Source organism: Lucilia sericata, unplaced genomic scaffold (genome assembly GCF_015586225.1).
Source record: "Lucilia sericata isolate MDLA Ls3-8-SP2 unplaced genomic scaffold, ASM1558622v1 Contig000156F_arrow, whole genome shotgun sequence".
NCBI lineage: Eukaryota > Metazoa > Arthropoda > Insecta > Diptera > Calliphoridae > Lucilia > Lucilia sericata.
In genome coordinates this window covers 570118-592131 of record NW_023994186.1, presented here as the reverse complement: position 1 = coordinate 592131, position 22014 = coordinate 570118, and the positions used below count along the sequence as shown (strand labels likewise).

At 32.9% G+C, this 22014-nt stretch overlaps 1 protein-coding gene across 1 annotated transcript in view; it reads right to left on the bottom strand.

Moving 5' to 3' along the window:
* Nucleotides 1–226: 226 nt before the first annotated feature.
* Nucleotides 227–22014, bottom strand: part of LOC119601323 — a 126431-nt gene continuing 104643 nt past the window's right edge. Inside the window, exon 4 of the mRNA XM_037952168.1 lies at nucleotides 227–1006. Coding sequence (XP_037808096.1) covers nucleotides 227–817 — 591 coding nt within the window. The 5' untranslated portion in view covers nucleotides 818–1006. The remainder of the gene's footprint in view (nucleotides 1007–22014) is intronic.

The following is a 22014-nucleotide window of genomic DNA, read 5'->3' as shown; positions in this document are numbered from 1 at the left end:
GATCGATATAGCATGGCTGTCTGAGTATAAGGTATATCAGCTTTTAAATGACTACGACTTCCTGATATTTCAACAAAACCTTTCACACAAGAACTGTTTAGATACACTTTCCTAATAATTCTATATCTGAAACATCAGCCTTTTCAAAAGAATTACATTCCACTTTCGATCAGATATACAATTATTTCCGTAATCCTAATTAGTGTTTAAAATATATTCTTAAAACTTACCCGGTTACTATCTCAAAACCCATCATATCCGAATCACACTCTTCATGAGACTGAGAAGAAGAACCACCATTACCCGATGCACCTAATTGTGTAGCACTATCCACGACCTCAACATCTTCAAAACTAGCAGTAGGTGTTTCTTTTTGTTCTTTAGGCAATTCCGCATCAGCAGGTTGTTTTTCTTCTTCAGCAATTAAATCGGAAGCAGCCGATTTGCCAGTATCTACAACAGCTGGTAAAGCAATCGTATCTTTAACAATTGCTGCATTATCTCCACTACCCGCTGAAGTATCTGATGCCAATGATGATTGATCAGTTTTTAAAGGTAAAGCCGATGATGCATTATCCAAAGACACTTGAGGTGCTGATGCAGTTTTTAAAGTTTCACTATCATTATTACTGTTGGTACTGGTGGCGGCGGCAGCAGCAACATCTGAGGCTGAAACATTTGCCGCTGTTAAATCTAAACGTGATCTTCTGGCAGCCTGTATGCTTTCAGGTGTTAAAATCAATACACTTAGCAGAGTTATGAATATTAGACGTGACATTCTATTTGTCGTTAATGGTGTTAAAATTCGAAAACTCATGTTATTTATTTGAATTGTGCTTCTTCGGCTGTGATGTCTAGTTCGCTTTATTTTCTCTCGCTCTTTTTTAAGAAAACTTTTGTTTTCTTTGAATTTGTATCTTTAAGATCGACACACGTATATCTTGTGAGTTTGTTATATCTATGGCTTTTGTTTGAAAGTGTTTTATTTATCCAATAATTATGATGTCTGCAAAAGAAAAGAAAAAATGTTATTATTATGTATTTTTGTGGTCATATATGAGTGATGATTTTTAAGTGACAACTCTTTTTTTTTTTTTTTTTTGCTTCTACTTGAACCATTCTTCATTCTTGAACCTTGGGATTTTTCTTACATTTTTTTTTTTTTCGTGGACCATGTTTGTTTTATAATCCCCTATTTTTTTCTGGACTTTGTTAGTGTGTTATGAATAGGCGTTAGCAACGCCTTTAGGTTCTTCTTACTTATGTCATTATTATTATTTCCATGCCAAAGTATTATGTCCATTGAGACAATTGTGAGTATCTTTGTTATTTATTTTTTCATCTTTTTCGTCTTCCTTTATAGTCAGTTAGTGTATAGTTTCTAGGTGTCTGGAATTGTTTGCAGTTTTTCGCTAATGACAAGTCTATTTCCTCCCCATTCTTAAGTGTGGTATATACATAGGTATGTATGTGATACTTTGAGACGTCTATTTTTTATTAGTACTTTAAGCCTGTTTAATGAGCTTCTTTTATGGTTTGATTTATGTTTATATTTGTTTTTATAAGTCGTTGATTTCGTATTGTACCCTACTTGACAATTAAGTAATAAAAATTTTAAATTCCCACCAAATAGGTTGTTAAAAAAATGTTTTGTGTATTTTTAAGGTTTTTGACATTAGAAATTTTTAATTTCATGAAATTAGATGACATTTATAAAAATACTTTTTAAACTTTTTACCCTGCAAATATTTAATTAGGAAATAGATAATAAGGAGATTTTTTCTATTGTATAACTTATTTTTTTTTCTTTTGTATAACTTATTTTTTACTTGAGAAACAAATATCTTCTTTTAAACTTTCTGCAATTTATGAAAAGTCAACTTTAGACTAGACTATGGACTATACAATAGACTAGACTATAGTCTAGTCTATAGTCTAGTCTATAGTCTAGTCTATAGTCTAGTCTATAGTCTAGTCTATAGTCTAGTCTATAGTCTAGTCTATAGTCTAGTCTATAGTCTAGTCTATAGTTAGTCTATAGTCTAGTCTATAGTCTAGTCTATAGTCTAGTCTATAGTCTAGTCTATAGTCTAGTCTATAGTCTAGTCTATAGTCTAGTCTATAGTCTAGTCTATAGTCTAGTCTATAGTCTAGTCTATAGTCTAGTCTATAGTCTAGTCTATAGTCTAGTCTATAGTCTAGTCTATAGTCTAGTCTATAGTCTAGTCTATAGTCTAGTCTATAGTCTAGTCTATAGTCTAGTCTATAGTCTAGTCTATAGTCTAGTCTATAGTCTAGTCTATAGTCTAGTCTATAGTCTAGTCTATAGTCTAGTCTATAGTCTAGTCTATAGTCTAGTCTATAGTCTAGTCTATAGTATAGTCTATAGTCTAGTCTATAGTCTACTATAGTCTAGTCTATAGTCTAGTCTATAGTCTAGTCTATAGTCTAGTCTATAGTCTAGTCTATAGTCTAGTCTATAGTCTAGTCTATAGTCTAGTCTATAGTCTAGTCTATAGTCTAGTCTATAGTCTAGTCTATAGTCTAGTCTATAGTCTAGTCTATAGTCTAGTCTATAGTCTAGTCTATAGTCTAGTCTATAGTCTAGTCTATAGTCTAGTCTATAGTCTAGTCTATAGTCTAGTCTATAGTCTAGTCTATAGTCTAGTCTATAGTCTAGTCTATAGTCTAGTCTATAGTCTAGTCTATAGTCTAGTCTATAGTCTAGTCTATAGTCTAGTCTATAGTCTAGTCTATAGTCTAGTCTATAGTCTAGTCTATAGTCTAGTCTATAGTCTAGTCTATAGTCTAGTCTATAGTCTAGTCTATAGTCTAGTCTATAGTCTAGTCTATAGTCTAGTCTATAGTCTAGTCTATAGTCTAGTCTATAGTCTAGTCTATAGTCTAGTCTATAGTCTAGTCTATAGTCTAGCCTATAGTCTAGTCTATAGTCTAGTCTATAGTCTAGTTTATAGTTTAGTCTATAGTCTAGTCTATAGTCTAGTCTATAGTCTAGTCTATAGTCTAGTCTATAGTCTAGTCTATAGTCTAGTCTATAGTCTAGTCTATAGTCTAGTCTATAGTCTAGTCTATAGTCTAGTCTATAGTCTAGTCTATAGTCTAGTCTATAGTCTAGTCTATAGTCTAGTCTATAGTCTAGTCTCTTAGTCTAGTCTATAGTCTAGTCTATAGTCTAGTCTATAGTCTAGTCTATAGTCTAGTCTATAGTCTAGTCTATAGTCTAGTCTATAGTCTAGTCTATAGTCTAGTCTATAGTCTAGTCTATAGTCTAGTCTATAGTCTAGTCTATAGTCTAGTCTATAGTCTAGTCTATAGTCTAGTCTATAGTCTAGTCTAGTCTATAGTCTAGTCTAGTCTATAGTCTAGTCTATAGTCTAGTCTAGTCTATAGTCTATAGTCTAGTCTAGTCTATAGTCTAGTCTATAGTCTAGTCTATAGTCTAGTCTATAGTCTAGTCTATAGTCTAGTCTATAGTCTAGTCTATAGTCTAGTCTATAGTCTAGTCTATAGTCTAGTCTATAGTCTAGTCTATAGTCTAGTCTATAGTCTAGTCTAGTCTATAGTCTAGTCAATAGTCTAGTCAATAGTCTAGTCAATAGTCTAGTCTATAGTCTTGTCTATAGTCTAGTCTATAGTCTAGTCTATAGTCTAGTCTATAGTCTAGTCTATAGTCTAGTCTATAGTCTAGTCTATAGTCTAGTCTATAGTCTAGTCTATAGTCTAGTCTATAGTCTAGTCTATAGTCTAGTCTATAGTCTAGTCTATAGTCTAGTCTATAGTCTAGTCTATAGTCTAGTCTATAGTCTAGTCTATAGTCTAGTCTATAGTCTAGTCTATAGTCTAGTCTATAGTCTAGTCTATAGTCTAGTCTATAGTCTAGTATAGTCTAGTCTATAGTCTAGTCTATAGTCTAGTCTATAGTCTAGTCTATAGTCTAGTCTATAGTCTAGTCTATAGTCTAGTCTATAGTCTAGTCTATAGTCTAGTCTATAGTCTAGTCTATAGTCTAGTCTATAGTCTAGTCTACAGTCTAGTCTATAGTCTAGTCTATAGTCTAGTCTATAGTCTAGTCTATAGTCTAGTCAATAGTCTAGTCTATAGTCTAGTCTATAGTCTATTCTATAGTCTAGTCTATAGTCTAGTCTAGTCTATAGTCTAGTCTAAAGTCTAGTCTATAGTCTAGTCTATAGTCTAGTCTATAGTCTAGTCTATAGTCTAGTCTATAGTCTAGTCTATAGTCTAGTCTATAGTCTAGTCTATAGTCTAGTCTATAGTCCAGTCTATAGTCTATAGTCTAGTCTATAGTCTAGTCTATAGTCTAGTCTAGTCTATAGTCTAGTCTATAGTCTAGTCTATAGTCTAGTCTATAGTCTAGTCTATAGTCTAGTCTATAGTCTAGTCTATAGTCTAGTCTATAGTCTAGTCTATAGTCTAGTCTATAGTCTAGTCTATAGTCTAGTCTATAGTCTAGTCTATAGTCTAGTCTATAGTCTAGTCTATAGTCTAGTCTATAGTCTAGTCTATAGTCTAGTCTATAGTCTAGTCTATAGTCTAGTCTATAGTCTAGTCTATAGTCTAGTCTATAGTCTAGTCTATAGTCTAGTCTATAGTCTAGTCTATAGTCTAGTCTATAGTCTAGTCTATAGTCTAGTCTATAGTCTAGTCTATAGTCTAGTCTATAGTCTAGTCTATAGTCTAGTCTATAGTCTAGTCTATAGTCTAGTCTACAGTCTAGTCTATAGTCTAGTCTATAGTCTAGTCTATAGTCTAGTCTATAGTCTAGTCTATAGTCTAGTCTATAGTCTAGTCTATAGTCTAGTCTATAGTCTAGTCTATAGTCTATTCTATAGTCTAGTCTATAGTCTAGTCTAGTCTATAGTCTAGTCTAAAGTCTAGTCTATAGTCTAGTCTATAGTCTAGTCTATAGTCTAGTCTATAGTCTAGTCTATAGTCTAGTCTATAGTCTAGTCTAATAGTCTAGTCTAGTCTATAGTCCAGTCTATAGTCTAGTCTATAGTCTATAGTCTAGTCTATAGTCTAGTCTAGTCTATAGTCTAGTCTAGTCTAGTCTATAGTCTAGTCTATAGTCTAGTCTATAGTCTAGTCTATAGTCTAGTCTATAGTCTAGTCTATAGTCTAGTCTATAGTCTAGTCTATAGTCTAGTCTATAGTCTAGTCTATAGTCTAGTCTATAGTCTAGTCTATAGTCTAGTCTATAGTCTAGTCTATAGTCTAGTCTATAGTCTAGTCTATAGTCTAGTCTATAGTCTAGTCTATAGTCTAGTCTATAGTCTAGTCTATAGTCTAGTCTATAGTCTAGTCTATAGTCTAGTCTATAGTCTAGTCTATAGTCTAGTCTATAGTCTAGTCTATAGTCTAGTCTATAGTCTAGTCTATAGTCTAGTCTATAGTCTAGTCTATAGTCTAGTCTATAGTCTAGTCTATAGTCTAGTCTATAGTCTAGTCTATAGTCTAGTCTAGTCTAGTCTATAGTCTAGTCTATAGTCTAGTCTATAGTCTAGTCTATAGTCTAGTCTATAGTCTAGTCTATAGTCTAGTCTATAGTCTAGTCTATAGTCTAGTCTATAGTCTAGTCAATAGTCTAGTCAATAGTCTAGTCAATAGTCTAGTCTATAGTCTTGTCTATAGTCTAGTCTATAGTCTAGTCTATAGTCTAGTCTATAGTCTAGTCTATAGTCTAGTCTATAGTCTAGTCTATAGTCTAGTCTATAGTCTAGTCTATAGTCTAGTCTATAGTCTAGTCTATAGTCTAGTCTATAGTCTAGTCTATAGTCTAGTCTATAGTCTAGTCTATAGTCTAGTCTATAGTCTAGTCTATAGTCTAGTCTATAGTCTAGTCTATAGTCTAGTCTATAGTCTAGTCTATAGTCTAGTCTACAGTCTAGTCTATAGTCTAGTCTATAGTCTAGTCTATAGTCTAGTCTATAGTCTAGTCAATAGTCTAGTCTATAGTCTAGTCTATAGTCTATTCTATAGTCTAGTCTATAGTCTAGTCTAGTCTATAGTCTAGTCTAAAGTCTAGTCTATAGTCTAGTCTATAGTCTAGTCTACAGTCTAGTCTATAGTCTAGTCTATAGTCTAGTCTATAGTCTAGTCTATAGTCTAGTCTATAGTCTAGTCTATAGTCTAGTCTATAGTCTAGTCTATAGTAGTCTATAGTCTAGTCTAGTCTATAGTCTATAGTCTAGTCTATAGTCTAGTCTAGTCTATAGTCTAGATAGTCTAGTCTATAGTCTAGTCTATAGTCTAGTCTATAGTCTAGTCTATAGTCTAGTCTATAGTCTAGTCTATAGTCTAGTCTATAGTCTAGTCTATAGTCTAGTCTATAGTCTAGTCTACAGTCTAGTCTATAGTCTAGTCTATAGTCTAGTCTATAGTCTAGTCTATAGTCTAGTCTATAGTCTAGTCTAGTCTATAGTCTAGTCTATAGTATAGTCTATAGTCTAGTCTATAGTCTAGTCTATAGTCTAGTCTATAGTCTAGTCTATAGTCTAGTCTATAGTCTAGTCTATAGTCTAGTCTATAGTCTAGTCTATAGTCTAGTCTATAGTCTAGTCTATAGTCTAGTCTATAGTCTAGTCTATAGTCTAGTCTATAGTCTAGTCTATAGTCTAGTATATAGTCTAGTCTATAGTCTAGTCTATAGTCTAGTCTATAGTCTAGTCTATAGTCTAGTCTATAGTCTAGTCTATAGTCTAGTCTATAGTCTAGTCTATTGTCTAGTCTATAGTCTAGTCTATAGTCTAGTCTATAGTCTAGTCTATAGTCTAGTCTAGTCTATAGTCTAGTCTATAGTCTAGTCTATAGTCTAGTCTATAGTCTAGTCTATAGTCTAGTCTATAGTCTAGTCTATAGTCTAGTCTAGTCTAGTCTATTGTCTAGTCTATAGTCTAGTCTATAGTCTAGTCTATAGTCTAGTCTATAGTCTAGTCTATAGTCTAGTCTATAGTCTAGTCTATAGTCTAGTCTATAGTCTAGTCTATAGTCTAGTCTATAGTCTAGTTTATAGTCTAGTCTATATTCTAAAGTATAGTCTATAGTCTAGTCTATAGTCTAGTCTATAGTCTTATATCTAACTTTTTTTTATAGGAAGAATCAGTGTCGAATAGTTAAGATTAATAATAAAGAAATGCTTTTAATGATGATTTGTTATAAATATTGAGAAAGACTCTTGTCGAAGAAACAGTTTTTATCGAAAATAATTTTCTCAGAATTTATGGAAAACTTGCTATTAAATGAAAAGTTTTACTAAACTATTTTACTATTCATGTTATTTAATTAAATATTTAAATTTACATAACATCTGTGTATGTTTATAGGGTAGGGTACCAACAGTAATTAAGGATGTCACCTCATGTTCTCGCATGTATGTAGATTAAAATTATGTTTTGCTTTTAAGTACTATGTACTTCTTTTGCCCTTTTTTAACCCATATCAGTAGCAGGTTTTTTCTTCTTCTTTTTACTGTCTGCAATTCTCATGTATATTCTTAATAAGAACACACTGTAAAACATTGTAAAGATTCAACAGTCATTAATTTCATTCATTATTTTAAAATATGTTAATGCTACTTCAGAGATACTAGTAGAAAAAGATAAAAATATGTATTTTTTTTACACATAAACTCAGAGATGGAAAATGAATGTACGCAAAGGCGTTTTGCAGACTATTTGAAAGGTACCTTTTACATTAAGTTCTAAATGCTTAAATAGGTAACTAAATTACCAGCTCTAAAGCTAAAGCTGGTAATTCGTACCTCCTTGAGATATTTTCGCTTAACCGAATAAAGTACCCTAAAAAGTACTTTTTCTGTGTATGATCGATCATTACTGTTAAGTGTCATTTGTTATTTTTTTCACCCTTTTAAGTTATTTTAAGTACACTTTAAGAGTCATAAGTAAGTATTCGGTGAATGCCTTTTGGCTAGAATATATTAAGTTTTTTTCACATTATTTTTGCTGTTCATTTACTCACTTAAGTCTTTTGGTTTTTTTCTCATTATTCCTACTGTTTCATTTTCAAGTTTTTCGTAATTCTTTGCTTTAATAATTATAATTATTTTTGTTAAATATGTTGAGAACTACACATTACTACTGTGTTTATGACTTGTCGACTGTGAGTGTAAGTGAGTTTAGGCTTTAAACAACTTAATTAAAAACAATTTAATAAATTATTTTCATTACTCTATGGCTATATAATACCCAGACTTGAGAATATTTTTTTGTCTACTTTTTTTAACTATTTTTCTTAAACTTTTAAAAGAAGTTTTTTTCTTGCTTTTGCTGCTATTTAAAGGTTTTATAATTCGATTTTTAGGTGTGTTTGTGTGCCACCGCCTGTCTGTCTGTCCTCTTTAAGTTTTAAGACTTTAGAGGACAGTTGTTGTTTGCTGTCTTTAGACTGTGACTATTTTGCTCCTTTTGGGTGTCATGTTTAATGTGTGGGCGTTTTTGTTTTCTTCTTTTTGTTGCGGTTGTTGTTCATGTTGCGTATGAGTTTCGTTTAGTTTCATTTTCTGTTGGCGCAAAAGAGCCATTAAACATGTAAGTTTGTCACAGACATGCCATTTATTTTGTTGTAATGTTTTCTTGTTGTTTCTTTTTTTTTTTTTCGTCTTTGACTTTTTTACAATTGCTGCTGCTGTTGTTTGGAAGCCTTTTTTCCAATTTGATTCTTATTTTTCTTCTACTTGTAGGCCTTTTGGTTTGTCAGTTGTAGATATAGTGTTAAGAAAACACTTTACTAACGTATCAGCAGCGGCAGATGTAATACACCCGAGGCAAAATGTTCAATGAAATATGATTGAGTGGGAAAATAGTGTGATTTTTATATACAATTTTAATTTCATAATTTGGAAAGGGAAATATGCTAAGCATACAAAGTAAAAGAAAGATAAGTTGGATAAACTTCTGACAATTCGAATTCATCATAAAATTTTAGTGCACAAATCTGTAGGCAGAATCAAAATAATTGAAGAAATAATCTACTAATTCAACTTAGTTAGTTAGTTAGGAGGATTTATATACATCAAATCCGAATAAATACACCTAGGCCTCTATCGGGCCTGTTGTGCGCTCCTTAACCAGTGTCTCAGGTGGGAATCGAACCCACCACCTCCGGTCTACCAGACTAGAACACTAACCAACTAATTCAACTTACTACAACCAATTGATCATGGGATCAGTTTTGAAGTCGAAGTGCTTTATGTGAGTACCTGCCGCGTTGGCCTATCTCACGGTGGTCTTTTTCAACCACTGGGTGAGCTTTGCGACGACTCATCACCGCCCCTTCAATCTTCCCCGCCCCTTCAATCTACAAGCACTTCGCTGAAGTGTTCGAGCTATCTAATCTCTGACCATTGCTGCCCCAATTGCTACCCCATTGCTTAACTTCCGAGATGTAAAACTTCACTTCCGTTTACAACCACGCTGATTGGATGACCTCTGTTGATTCGGTAAACAGCACCTAGAGATGTAACCGGTAGACCGAAGTACGAATCCATCAAATAAGCCGAGACTTTGTTCTTACTCACAGTGACACATTGTGGTAATTCTGATATGAACAGAGTTAACTCTGAACATATCTGGACAAGGAAGGAAAATTCAATGGTATCATTTGTATAGGATACATTTCATCCATCATCATGCAACTCAGCACACTTCTCATTTATCCGACACATTCACAAGAGAAAAACATACGACACATTTATTCTAAGTAAACGGGTGGGTGAGGCCCGCACAACCCCCAAATTCATCCCGTACCATATACAATTAACACCAACTCATTTCCAACGCTTAGTCCCACAGTCACTGCTCTGTGGGGTATCTGTTGTTTCGGCAACAGCACCGAACTTATCCCGAAATATTGACTTTACCTTACATCAGTCCTTTAACCACCACTTACTCTTCCAGCGAATTTGGGTTTAAACCACAGCCACTACGTGGATCCCGAAGGAACCTCAACCAACTGACCAGCCAGGACATAGTCCTGCGGGCAACTGGCCACCTGTAGTAGATTATGTGGTTCTCTGGTTAGACACAATGTCAAATCATACCAAGGACAAGAGGAGTGAAGTGACATCATCAGTTTATAGTCCCGCCAGACTAGAGGTACTGGTAGCACCTCTATACCCCCGGATTGCAATACACCAAGATGGGATCTATCATCAAAGAAACTTGCCCGGGGGGCGATGGGATCAGTATAGTGATTCTGATCTTTTGTGAAAATTCACAGTGTTTGAGAAAAGTTAATGTTCACAACAGTCTGGCTAAGGCGCCACTGTCTGGTGTGAACGTAGCTTAATACTTTAACTGAAATTAGTATCAAAAGGTCAGAGAGTATATTTCACAGACGTAATTAATGCTTTTGAGCCTGCATAAAAGCAGTATAATAGATACAAATCAACCCAAACTCTGAGTGAACTCTGATAAAGTCTCTCTCTGCGTAAACTCTGAGATAAAGTCTCTTTCATTATCTTAACTGACTCAAAAATGTGACATTAACGGATCTAATGGCGGATTTCAATGACTGTTCGGTCTAAGAAGGTCGGCTTGTAGTTACTTTTGTAATTACAAGTAATCTGACTATTCCTAGAAACATAGTCTGAACACTACTCAATCCTAGACCAACGACATGTTAAAGAATCAGGTATCTTTTATATAAAGAACTAGAACCAGTTTATATTATTAAAAAAATATTACCTCATTCTTTAAATACAACAAATACAATATATCTATTGTTTTTTTAAGTAACTTTATCTTTCATTTTCTAAACAAAGCTCTATATTTTCAAGTCACTATACATCTATTTACACAATTTTTCCTTTCAATACGCAAAATTCAAAACAAACAGAAAAAAAATCGAGAAAAAAGAAAAACATTCCATAAAAAGTCATAAATTTAAATGTTTATTATATGTATGCAACAATATGAGGCACATGCAATTTGCCAAAGTAAATATTACAGATAAAAACAACGAAACAAACCAACAAACTGCAAGAAAAAAGGAAGACGCAGACCCAGTCAGTCCACTGATCTACACTACACTCTCTGATATTCATATCCCTTGAATAAGAAAAGAAGATCGCACTATTGTTTATTACACTTAAAATAAAAAAAAAACGGACAAAATAACAACAACAAAAAATGTGAAACGTAAATAAATACAACAAAAACCTAAATGTTCATAGAAAAAATGCAGATGAATGTTGAATAAAAGAGGAACAAAAAAAAAATTAAATGAAAACAAAATTTACATGTTTTACATTTGTTGTTTATTTTTCCGTTTTTTTCACAATAAAGTATGAAACGTTACTAAACAAACAATAAATGCTATAAACAAATAGAAAAATATATATTACACCTATATTTTTTTATAAAGGAACGAGGGGGCTATAACTGGATATATATGTAGGTATAATGATACACCATTTATAGACTAAAATTATTGGGTCTATTGTTATGTGTTTCGAAAACTTCACTCACCAGTGTGGAGATTTTCAGATCGGAGTGAGATTAATTTGATATTTTTAACAGCTAATGTAATTCGATTATGATACAACTCAAAGTCCAGATCAAAGTTTCTGAACCGGTAGATTTTGTGAATCTTGTAGCCGTGAATCCACAAAGACCCAAAACCTATCGCTTATGTAAATCTTGTGATTCGTCCAGTTAATAATACAAAAAAGTTATGAATCAACGTTAAGAATCTTTAAATAACCTTATATCGAAAAACATTCTTGTTGATCCTCAGATTTATTTAACCAGAACCTAGAGACGACTCACCACCATCCGACAATCTTCAGACACTATCTAACGCCTTCCTCGACAACGTCTGGAATGGACTCTGATGTTTTCGGCAAAAGCACCTAGAAACATAGTTTCCTTAAACGCAGGGGGCACACTGCGATAGGTCAATAATGAATAGAGAAAACAAACGCGGACAAAGAATCGAAGTTTGTCGATAACACAAGGACAGGAATAGAGTACATTCATAATTTCACCCCGAGGCATGTTACCTTCATGATATGTATTCCCATCTTGGTGTTATTACAATACCTCTTGTCTGCCTGGACTATAAACTTTAATCTTTGCTATAAAAATAATCTTTGCTATAAAAATAACCTTAAATCGAAGAACATTGGTGTTGACCCTGAGATTTGTGTAACCAGAAGCTAGATACGACTTTCCACCTTCCGGCAATCTTCAGGCTATATCTGAAGCCATCCTTAACAACTTCTGGAGAGGACTCTGTTGTTTTCCGCAAGAACACCCCTTGCCCCTAAAAGCAAGGGGCACACTGCGAATTATGAACAGAGTAAACCCCAAAATATACGCAGACAAAGAATCGAAGTTTCTCGATAACACAAGGACAGGAATAGAGTACATTCATAACTTCTCTCCGAAGGCATGATACCTTTATGATATTCCCCATCTTGGTGATATTGCAATATCTCTTGTCTGCCGGGACTATAAACTGGTGGACATCTGACATGGGGTCGAACCAGGGAGCGTTATAATCTGGTGCCACGGAAGAGTTTCGGACTTTGTTTTGTCCCTGTTATAGGAGATGTCCCTTCCTGGATAATTTCGGTGATGTTGCCGAGACAACAGATCCTCTTTAAAGGAGTGATAGTAAGACTAAGCATTGAAAATGAGTTGGTATATGATACGGGATGGATGTAGAGGTATACGGGGCTCACCTGTCTGTATACCTAAAGAGAGTGTGTCTGTCGGATGAATGGGTAGTGTGTTGGGTTGAATGATGACAGATGTAAGGTACATTATTAACAAATTTTCCACAGTGTGTTCTCTGTGAGGTTTATTTGATGGATTCGTATTTCGGTCTACCCATTACGTCTCTAGGAGCTGTTGCAGACGGCACACCATCTGCGTGTAAACGGAACTGATTTTTTTGCATCTCGAAAGTTAATTAACGGGGAAATGGTAATGGTCAGGAATTTTATAGCTCGAGTACTTGAGCAAATAACAAAAATTGCCACCGGCATGTAAAAGCACAATGGGGCGGCAGTCAGTCGATTAAAATGCTTACCCTGTGGTTGTAAAAGTACCACCTTGAAGTAAGGCCAATACGTCAGGTGTTCACGTAAAGCACTTCTACTTAGGTATATTCATAATCATTCTATACATCATACATTCATCCGATACATTCCTTTGGAGAGGGGATAAGGGCTGCACACTCCTGACTCACTTTTCATCCTACTCCTTTAACATCAACTTCTTCTCAACATACAAAACTCCTTTATAGGGTCGAATCGACCACAACACCGGAATTATTTAAGCAACATTCTCTTCCATCGATTTGGTTTTCAACCACAGACACTACGCTTAACCCGAAGGGACCTCACTAGTACAAGGCGAATACTGCGGTGCCATGACTCTCGTAGTGCTAGATAAATAAGATACTACGCATTAATTAAAGCTTCTCAGTTCACTATGCTTAAAGAGAAACCATTAATATTGTTCTTTTGTTGGAAATGGTGCTCCATGTTAAACTATTGTTATTCCTTCTTTTATAATATTTTAAGTTTATCATACGAAATATACCAGAAAATTATTCAATAATAGGGAAAAATTCCATTAATAGTTAAAGGAAATAACAATAAATGAAAACTAGAAATAAGCCTTAATTAACAAAAAAGCAAGTAATATGATTATAAGTAAAGATATAAATAAGTATTAAACTGATTTTTATTTTAAATTATTACCAGTAATACCAATTTCATTATAATTTTTTTCCTTTAAATTTTCCAACAAAACAAAATTGTAATCGAACTTTAGGAAAGAAAAAGGATGAACCTATAGAGAGTACTAAGACAAAAAAACCCCTAGAAAGAACCCACCTAGTTAGAATTGACATTACAATTTTTTTCTTTTTTCTTCTTTTTTTTCTGTTGCTGTTATTGTTGTTATAAAAAGGCAATAACATTCATTTCTTATTGTTAAATTGGTAGCTTAAGTTATGCAAAGTGCAATTGCAAAAGAACTCTTATTTTTTATATTTGTTTTTGTTCTTAAACAGTTTACATACCTTGAACCTCCTCTACTGTGGAAAACATAAAACTATTTATTCATGGCTCATTGTTGGGGATCTAAGTTTTGTTGGTTTATTTTGTCTGTGGCAAGAGGTTGTAAGTTTCAATTTTAGTTTGTTTTTCTGTAGTTTTAAATAGACCTTACAGCCGTTTATGGCCTTATTATGCATTACCAAAAAAAAAAAAAACAAGTAAGAAATTATAGTCGGGCGTGGCCGACCATATGATACCCTACACCAATTGCGAATATTAAATGTGATTAATTTCAATAATAAAGCATTTCTGTTAATCTTATATAGGTTCGTCCTTGGACCAAGAGAAGTGCATGTTCCAAATTTCATCAAATTATCTCAAAAATTGCGGCCTGTAGAGTGCGTACAAGGTTTACATGGACACACAGACAGACAGACAGTCGGACAGACGGACATAGCTTAATCGACTCACTTTAAGGTGGGTGTAAGACCAATATTTTTGGGTGTTACAAACATCAGCACAAACGCGTAATACCCTCCCCACTATAGTGGTGTAGGGTATAAAAACTATATTATACTTAAACAAACAGAATTCTTTTTTTATTTTTTTAAAGGTCGAGGTTAATAAAGTATCAATCTAGTTAGGTTAAATAACAAACACATAATAAAAATTTAAATTTATTTTTCGAGCCTCCAAAAAAAAGCTACAGCTCATAAAACCACACGAAAAGTTAAGTAAAAGAAAAAAAAATCCTACATTTTTTTTCGGTTTAAACAATTTTAATGAATATAAATGTTGTTTTCAAACATTATCTTGGTTTTTTTTTAGTTATTTTTTTAAAGGCTTATGTTCAAGTTAAAGGGAGTAGAAGTAAAGATTTTAATAAAACCTACGCATTTTTGTTTTATGTGGCAAGTTTTTTTTTTTTTTTTTTTTTGCAGCACACATGCTACATGTGTTTTTGCTACAGGAGTAAAAAAAACAACTTTAAAATATTCTTAACACACCTCTCAACTTTCAATTTCTAAATTATGGGAAACATTTACTTTAGTGATTAATTTAATTTTTTTTCATACTGGTTGTCTGTCATATGATCATGTTGTTGCTTGTCTGTTGCAGGTTTGTTTTTTGTAAGTTTTTGGTATTTTTTTTTTTTTTGCTAAATTGATAAATCAATAGAATATTACCTAAAGGTTGGTAGTCTTTTATTTGATATTATTTATACACTCATACAAAAATGTTAGTTAGCATTTAAAACTTACGAAAGTTGAATTCTGTCCAATCATAATCTGCTCGAATACTTGATGAAATTCTAATATAAGTCCACAAAGTCATGTTACTCTTCTATGCTGAAGACATATCTTTTCACTCTATTGTTTCGTCCAGGGATGAGCATTTGCAGGCAATTTCTTTATCATGAAGTCATTTGTGTTCTGAGATCCATATTTAGTGTTGTATAAGTTGAGTCAAAATGTCATCAAACCATATCGAATTTAAGTATTTCGTTTGAGTTGTCCAACTGACTGATCAGGACACCAGTTTGGGTACGGGTCTCTGGAGATTAAACAATTACTGAACCGAATATGAGGGACATAATTATTTTTCTGATATAATTTTTCGCTTACTGCCAGGACTATGAGCAAACAGTGCTCATCTAAGTGCTGAAATTCTAAGGATTCAAGCGGACTCTAACAAAGAGAGTGAAAGCGAATCAGTAGATTCCTACTGACAGACCGCCCAATATGGGAAGCAGACGACTTCCTGCTGGGAGGACTCGTTCTACAACTAGTCTGACATGAATGTCCCCATCAGAGAAAGCCAGCTTGGACATGGCTCGTAGTATTTATTGTACTTAAGGCTTTACATCGGAACTAGCTAACTATCCTCTATAGATTTAGAAAAATCACCATTCTCAGAGAGGGAGAGTGCAATTGTCAGAGCATGGTTTGGATATGGGTCTCTAGAGACTAAGCAATTACTGAACAAAATATGAGGGACATAATTATTTTTCTGATATAATTTATTCGCCTACTGCCAGGACTATGAGCAAACAGTGCTCATCTAAGTGCTGAAATTCTAAGGATTCAAGCGGATGATTCTATTGATTGCAGTGTAACAAAAAGAGGGGAAGCAAATCAGTAGATTCCTACTGACAGACCGTCCAATATGGGAAACAGACGTCTTCCTGCTGGGAGGACTCGTTCTACAACTAGTCTGACATGAATGTCCCCATCAGAGAAAGCCAGCTTGGACATGGCTCGTAGTATTTGTTGTACTTAAGGCTTTACATCGGAACTAGGTAACTATCCTTCTCTATAGATTACGAAACATCGCCATTCTACAAGAGAGAGAGAGAGTGCAATTGTCAGAGCATGGCATAAACCGTTACTGATCGTTAATGTGTTGATATATCATCTGGTCCAAGAGACCTATTTACGATGAGATCCCTTATAAACCTTTTAATAGCTCAATTCTAACGATTTTATAATACATAGTTACCAATATTCTTCTGAACTATGTCAATTATTGATCGCTTTCGGGCAATTTAGATTGACATTACCTTGAGAATCTTTAAATAGAGCCGACGATGATCTCGCTTTTTATTTCAGCGTTTTTACATTAGATCAATTAAAAATACACCACCTTCAACTTGATTTGGACTTTTTTTTTAGCGAATCATTGGTTCATATTGTTTTTGACCAAACTGAATAATATACGAAAATCATATATTGTACATAGTTACCCAGTAAAATCTTTCATTACCATGTAAGCTAAAGTGCAAAAATTTACTTATTCAATAGCATTTTAAGTACTTGGAGGCAAGTACTTACCACAAGTGATTACAAGTAATTAGAAAAAATTGTCATTGTAAATCGCATGAAAAAACGTATACAGCTGACTAATAAATTAGAAAGTATTTATATAACACATTATTTGTAAGACCTTATTATACTACTTCTATGTAATCCAGACGATATGTAGTAGTCATTAAAAAGTATATTGTTAGGTAAGTAATTACAATTGAAAGTCATTACCTAATTTTTGCTGGGTACTAATACTTTTTTAAACTATGACAGTGATCAATTGCTTTCGGGCGAGTGAGAGTTTCTTGTGATATATCCAGCTAATGTTAATCTTTAAATAATGACGACGATGATCTCGCGAAATTCACAATCGATCTTGATTTCATGTTTAGTCAAGGAAGTTGTCTCTTCTGAAATGATCTCTTAACATATGTAATGGTACTTTCAAGTAAAATTTAATGAATTCTCAAAATTTGAAAAGTTTTCTCGGTAATTACATCATTTGTTAAGCGAATATATTAACACTGACCTATGTAATCTACTACAAAGTATTTACCGCTCTAACTGTTCTTAACTAAAGAACTTTACTTGTTATTACACTCATTATGAAAAATTGTCACATTTCAATCATTTTACCTTATTTAAAACAACAGCATTCAAAACGTACCTGCAAAGGAAAAAACAAAACAAAATTTTAATTAATATAAAATAATTTACTTAATAAAGGCATTAATAATTGTTTTATATAAGAAACTAAAAACTAATGATAACAAACTACAACTGAAAAATACTCTTAAGAATTCCATAACTCAGGTGATTCTGTTATTTAATAACTTGTTAACATATATTTCTCTAACAAATCATTCACTCATTCATACCACTTTCTTAACAAACCAGACCCACCAGCAAGCCAATTATTACATTTTGTCCATAATTTGTGTAGTTGGTTTTTTTCCAAAGATACAAAACAAATCACTGTTTGCCATACAGAAAAAGCAAATAGTAAACCACCTTTCTTCCATAAGGCAACAACGCATAATAAATTTAACTATTTGCTAAAGCAATGATAAGTTTAAAGTCAAAAGCCAGTCTGTCTTTCCATCATCATCTTTATTCTGAAGATGAAGATGAACATGATCATCATAAGTTATGGTTTTTATGTATCCTGTCAATGTTTTTTCCGCATGGAAAATATTTATTTATTTACTTAAACTCTACTCCTCTTATAGGTATCAAAGAGTACCCGTGTGTCTTGGTTAGTTTGTTCAGTTTTAGATTTTCTCAACTCATTAGATTTCTTATTTTGTCGTTGGGTTTACACTTAAGATAACAAATGCTGGGGAGTGTACAATAAAAAAAACAATTTAAAAAAGCAGCAAAATTGTCATCAGTTATTATTACATGGTATATGGCAGTCAACCAGAAAGGAATCTTGTTGTAATGTGTCTTTTCTAGTGTAGTTGTTCGTACTTATGTTTACACTTGTAATCTCTGGGGAGTTGGAAATTAACTTGATTTCTTTTTGTTTGTAATAGTTTTTTTCTTTTCTTTTTTAATTACCTAATGTTAAATTATGTATAACCCAGTACTTAGATAACTAGAAGTTATAGTTTAATAATAGTATTGCACGTACTATAAACGTTTTGAGCTAGTTTGTTTGTTTTGATCATTCGTCTGACTATCTTTCCTCTGTCTAGTCTGTCAATCTTACTGTCAGTTTATTTAATTTTTTTGTAAAAATTCACACGCTTTTATCGTATACAATTTTTAATTTACAATAAAAACTGTAACAAATTCATTAGTGAAGAATCAGTTTAAATTAAAAATTACAAATAAGTACATTTTTAAGTGGGATCATTTATCGGGGATGTTGTCAAACTTCATTAGGCTAAAAGAGTGGAACACGTAGTGTTTATATAGTCAATTACGGATCAATTACTATACCCTACACCACTATAGTGGGGAGGGTATTATGCGTTTATGCTGATTAGTTAGTTAGTTAGTTAGTTAGTTAGTTTGTTAGTTAGTTAGTTAGTTAGTTAGTTAGTTAGTTAGTTATCGGGGATGTTGTCAAACTTCATTAGGCTAAAAGAGTGGAACACGTAGTGTTTATATAGTCAATTACGGATCAATTACTATACCCTACACCACTATAGTGGGGAGGGTATTATGCGTTTATGCTGATTAGTTAGTTAGTTAGTTAGTTAGTTAGTTAGTTAGTTAGTTAGTTAGTTAGTTAGTTAGTTAGTTAGTTAGTTAGTTAGTTAGTTAGTAGTTAGTTAGTTAGTAGTTAGTTAGTTAGTTAGTTAGTTAGTAGTTAGTTAGTTAGTTAGTTAGTTAGTTAGTTAGTTAGTTAGTTAGTTAGTTAGTAGTTAGTTAGTTAGGTTAGTTAGTTAGTTAGTTAGTTAGTTAGTTAGTTAGTTAGTTAGTTAGTTAGTTAGTTAGTTAGTTAGTTAGTTAGTTAGTTAGTTAGTTAGTTAGTTAGTTAGTTAGTTAGTTAGTTAGTTAGTTAGTTAGTTAGTTAGTTAGTAGTTAGTTAGTTAGTTAGTTAGTTAGTTAGTTAGTTAGTTAGTTAGTAGTTAGTTAGTTAGTTAGTTAGTTAGTTAGTTAGTTAGTAGTTAGTTAGTTAGTTAGTTAGTTAGTTAGTTAGTAGTTAGTTAGTTAGTTAGTTAGTAGTTAGTTAGTTAGTAGTTAGTTAGTTAGTTAGTTAGTTAGTTAGTTAGTTAGTTAGTTAGTTAGTTAGTTAGTTAGTTAGTTAGTTAGTAGTTAGTTAGTAGTTAGTTAGTTAGTTAGTTAGTTAGTTAGTTAGTAGTTAGTTAGTTAGTTAGTTAGTTAGTTAGTTAGTTAGTTAGTTAGTTAGTTAGAGTTAGTTAGTTAGTTAGTTAGTTAGTTAGTTAGTTAGTTAGTTAGTTAGTTAGTTAGTTAGTAGTTAGTTAGTTAGTTAGTTAGTTAGTTAGTTAGTTAGTTAGTTAGTTAGTTAGTAGTTAGTTAGTTAGTTAGTTAGTTAGTTAGTTAGTAGTTAGTTAGTTAGTTAGTTAGTTAGTTAGTTAGTTAGTTAGTTAGTTAGTTAGTTAGTTAGTTAGTTAGTTAGTTAGTTAGTTAGTTAGTTAGTTACTAGTTAGTTTGAAAGGAGGATGTACATATATACATCAAATCCGAAGAAATACACCTAGGCATCTGTCGGGCCTGTTGTGCGCTCCTAACCCACCATCTCCGGTCTACCAGACTAGAACACTAACCACTAACCTACCGAAGTATACCAATCAGTTCAGAATCACTTTCTGAGTCGATTAAGCTATGTCCGTCCGTCTACCTATCTGTCTGATTTCTGTCATTCTTTGTCTGATTTCTGTCATTCTTCCAATTTCTGATCGTCTATTATTTCAAAAACAATTTTTCCCATCTTTATGTCGTTAGAACTACTATCAGGTTAATCTTCCAGCTAAGTTCTTTGATCTTTACGATTACATAGAACGACAAAATTTGAGACCATGACTTTTCAAACTTTAGGTGTAGATATCTCGAAGAAGAAAGAAGATATTTTTAAATGCCTTTTTTTTAAAGTTGTCTTGGCGCTGTTATAACGCCAAAAATGGGGTTTTTTCAAACTTCTGGAGACGATATCTCAATTCCCAGATGTGATGGAGATGATGTGATTCTGAGGCCAGATTCGGATTCAGTGTAGCTCAATCCTATAGAAAAGTATACTTTGGTCACTGATATCACAAATCCCAGATGTGATGGAGATGATGTGATTCTGAGGGCCAGATTCCGATTCAACAAACTATTGAGACTTTGTTCCCCATGATACCAAATTGCTCTTTGAAATAACAGAATCATGAAGGACTCCTCAGAGAAGTCCTTCTGAAGGAAAATGGACATTATTGTAGTAGTTTTCACTATTTTAATATTAGCACAATATTGTGTGGCAACACTTTTCAATTTGCCATAAGAATTTAAAATAGTAGCAACTCCGTTCAAATTGGTGAAATTATTTTCTGAAATACATGTGCGATTCCAATCTTTATCAGCGGCTATTTTTAAGCCGGCTTAGCTTTTGAGCCGAAAGAAGTCGGCAGCGGCGGCGCGGCTTGCAATATATTACCGGCGGCCAGCCGCCGCCGATTTGAGCCGTCTCGGCTTGTATCTCTGGTCCTTAAACCAGAAAAACTTTCTTTAAGATGCAATTTTTTGCCGTAAGAGAAGACAGGATACCATTAATACTTCAGCAGCAGTCCATAGATTATATATCTTCTTGAATTTCTTGACAACAGAATGGTACTTGCTCTGCTATGTTGGCTAATCAAAAATTAGGGAGAGTTCTTTTTATCAGATGTTACATTTTGTTTTACCGATGTTCAAACTCTATAATTTGGTATATTATCTTGCATAGACATTAATGCATAAACTAATGGAATGGACACAATTAAATGTACAATTTTTTAAGTTGACCATATATAAGATATTGAATGTAGATTTGACTAGATCAATCAGTTTTAACCAGTACTCTCTGGAATTTATCTAAAATTTTCAGATAAACCTAACTTTATATAATATCTGGTTTGTGAAAAGATTTAACTATCACTTTTATTTCAAAAACAATGTTTTGAGTTGATCAATTTTTTAACGATCATTCCCACTTCCTCTTCTTGTTATACCTACTTCCCAAATTCACTATTATCACCAGCACTTTTAAAGTCATAGTTCATCCATCATTTTAACGTCTTATCGAAATATCTTCTTTTTATACATTTATTTTAATTTAAGTAAATTAAATTCTCATAATTTACTTTAAACCCAAATTCAAACCGTTAGAAATATAAAAACAACTATAATAAGCTAATAGTATAGATTTCCGTAACCCTTTTATTATGTCTAACTATTGTCTTAAGACAAGTTAAGAAGACATTGTCTACTCTACAATTGTATTGAACTAAACAATATAGAACAAAATTGAAACCCAAAGTTAACAACTGTAAATCAAAAGGTTAAAACCTGATCATTTTTTTGTTCATGGTTTATAAAGGATTCTAACTACAAATTGTTTTTATTTCCAGTTGCATTTCTATATATATACTTTTTTTTTAGTGTTCAGCGTGTTATTGCCAATTTAAGTTAAATAAGTATTTTAAAACGTTTGGC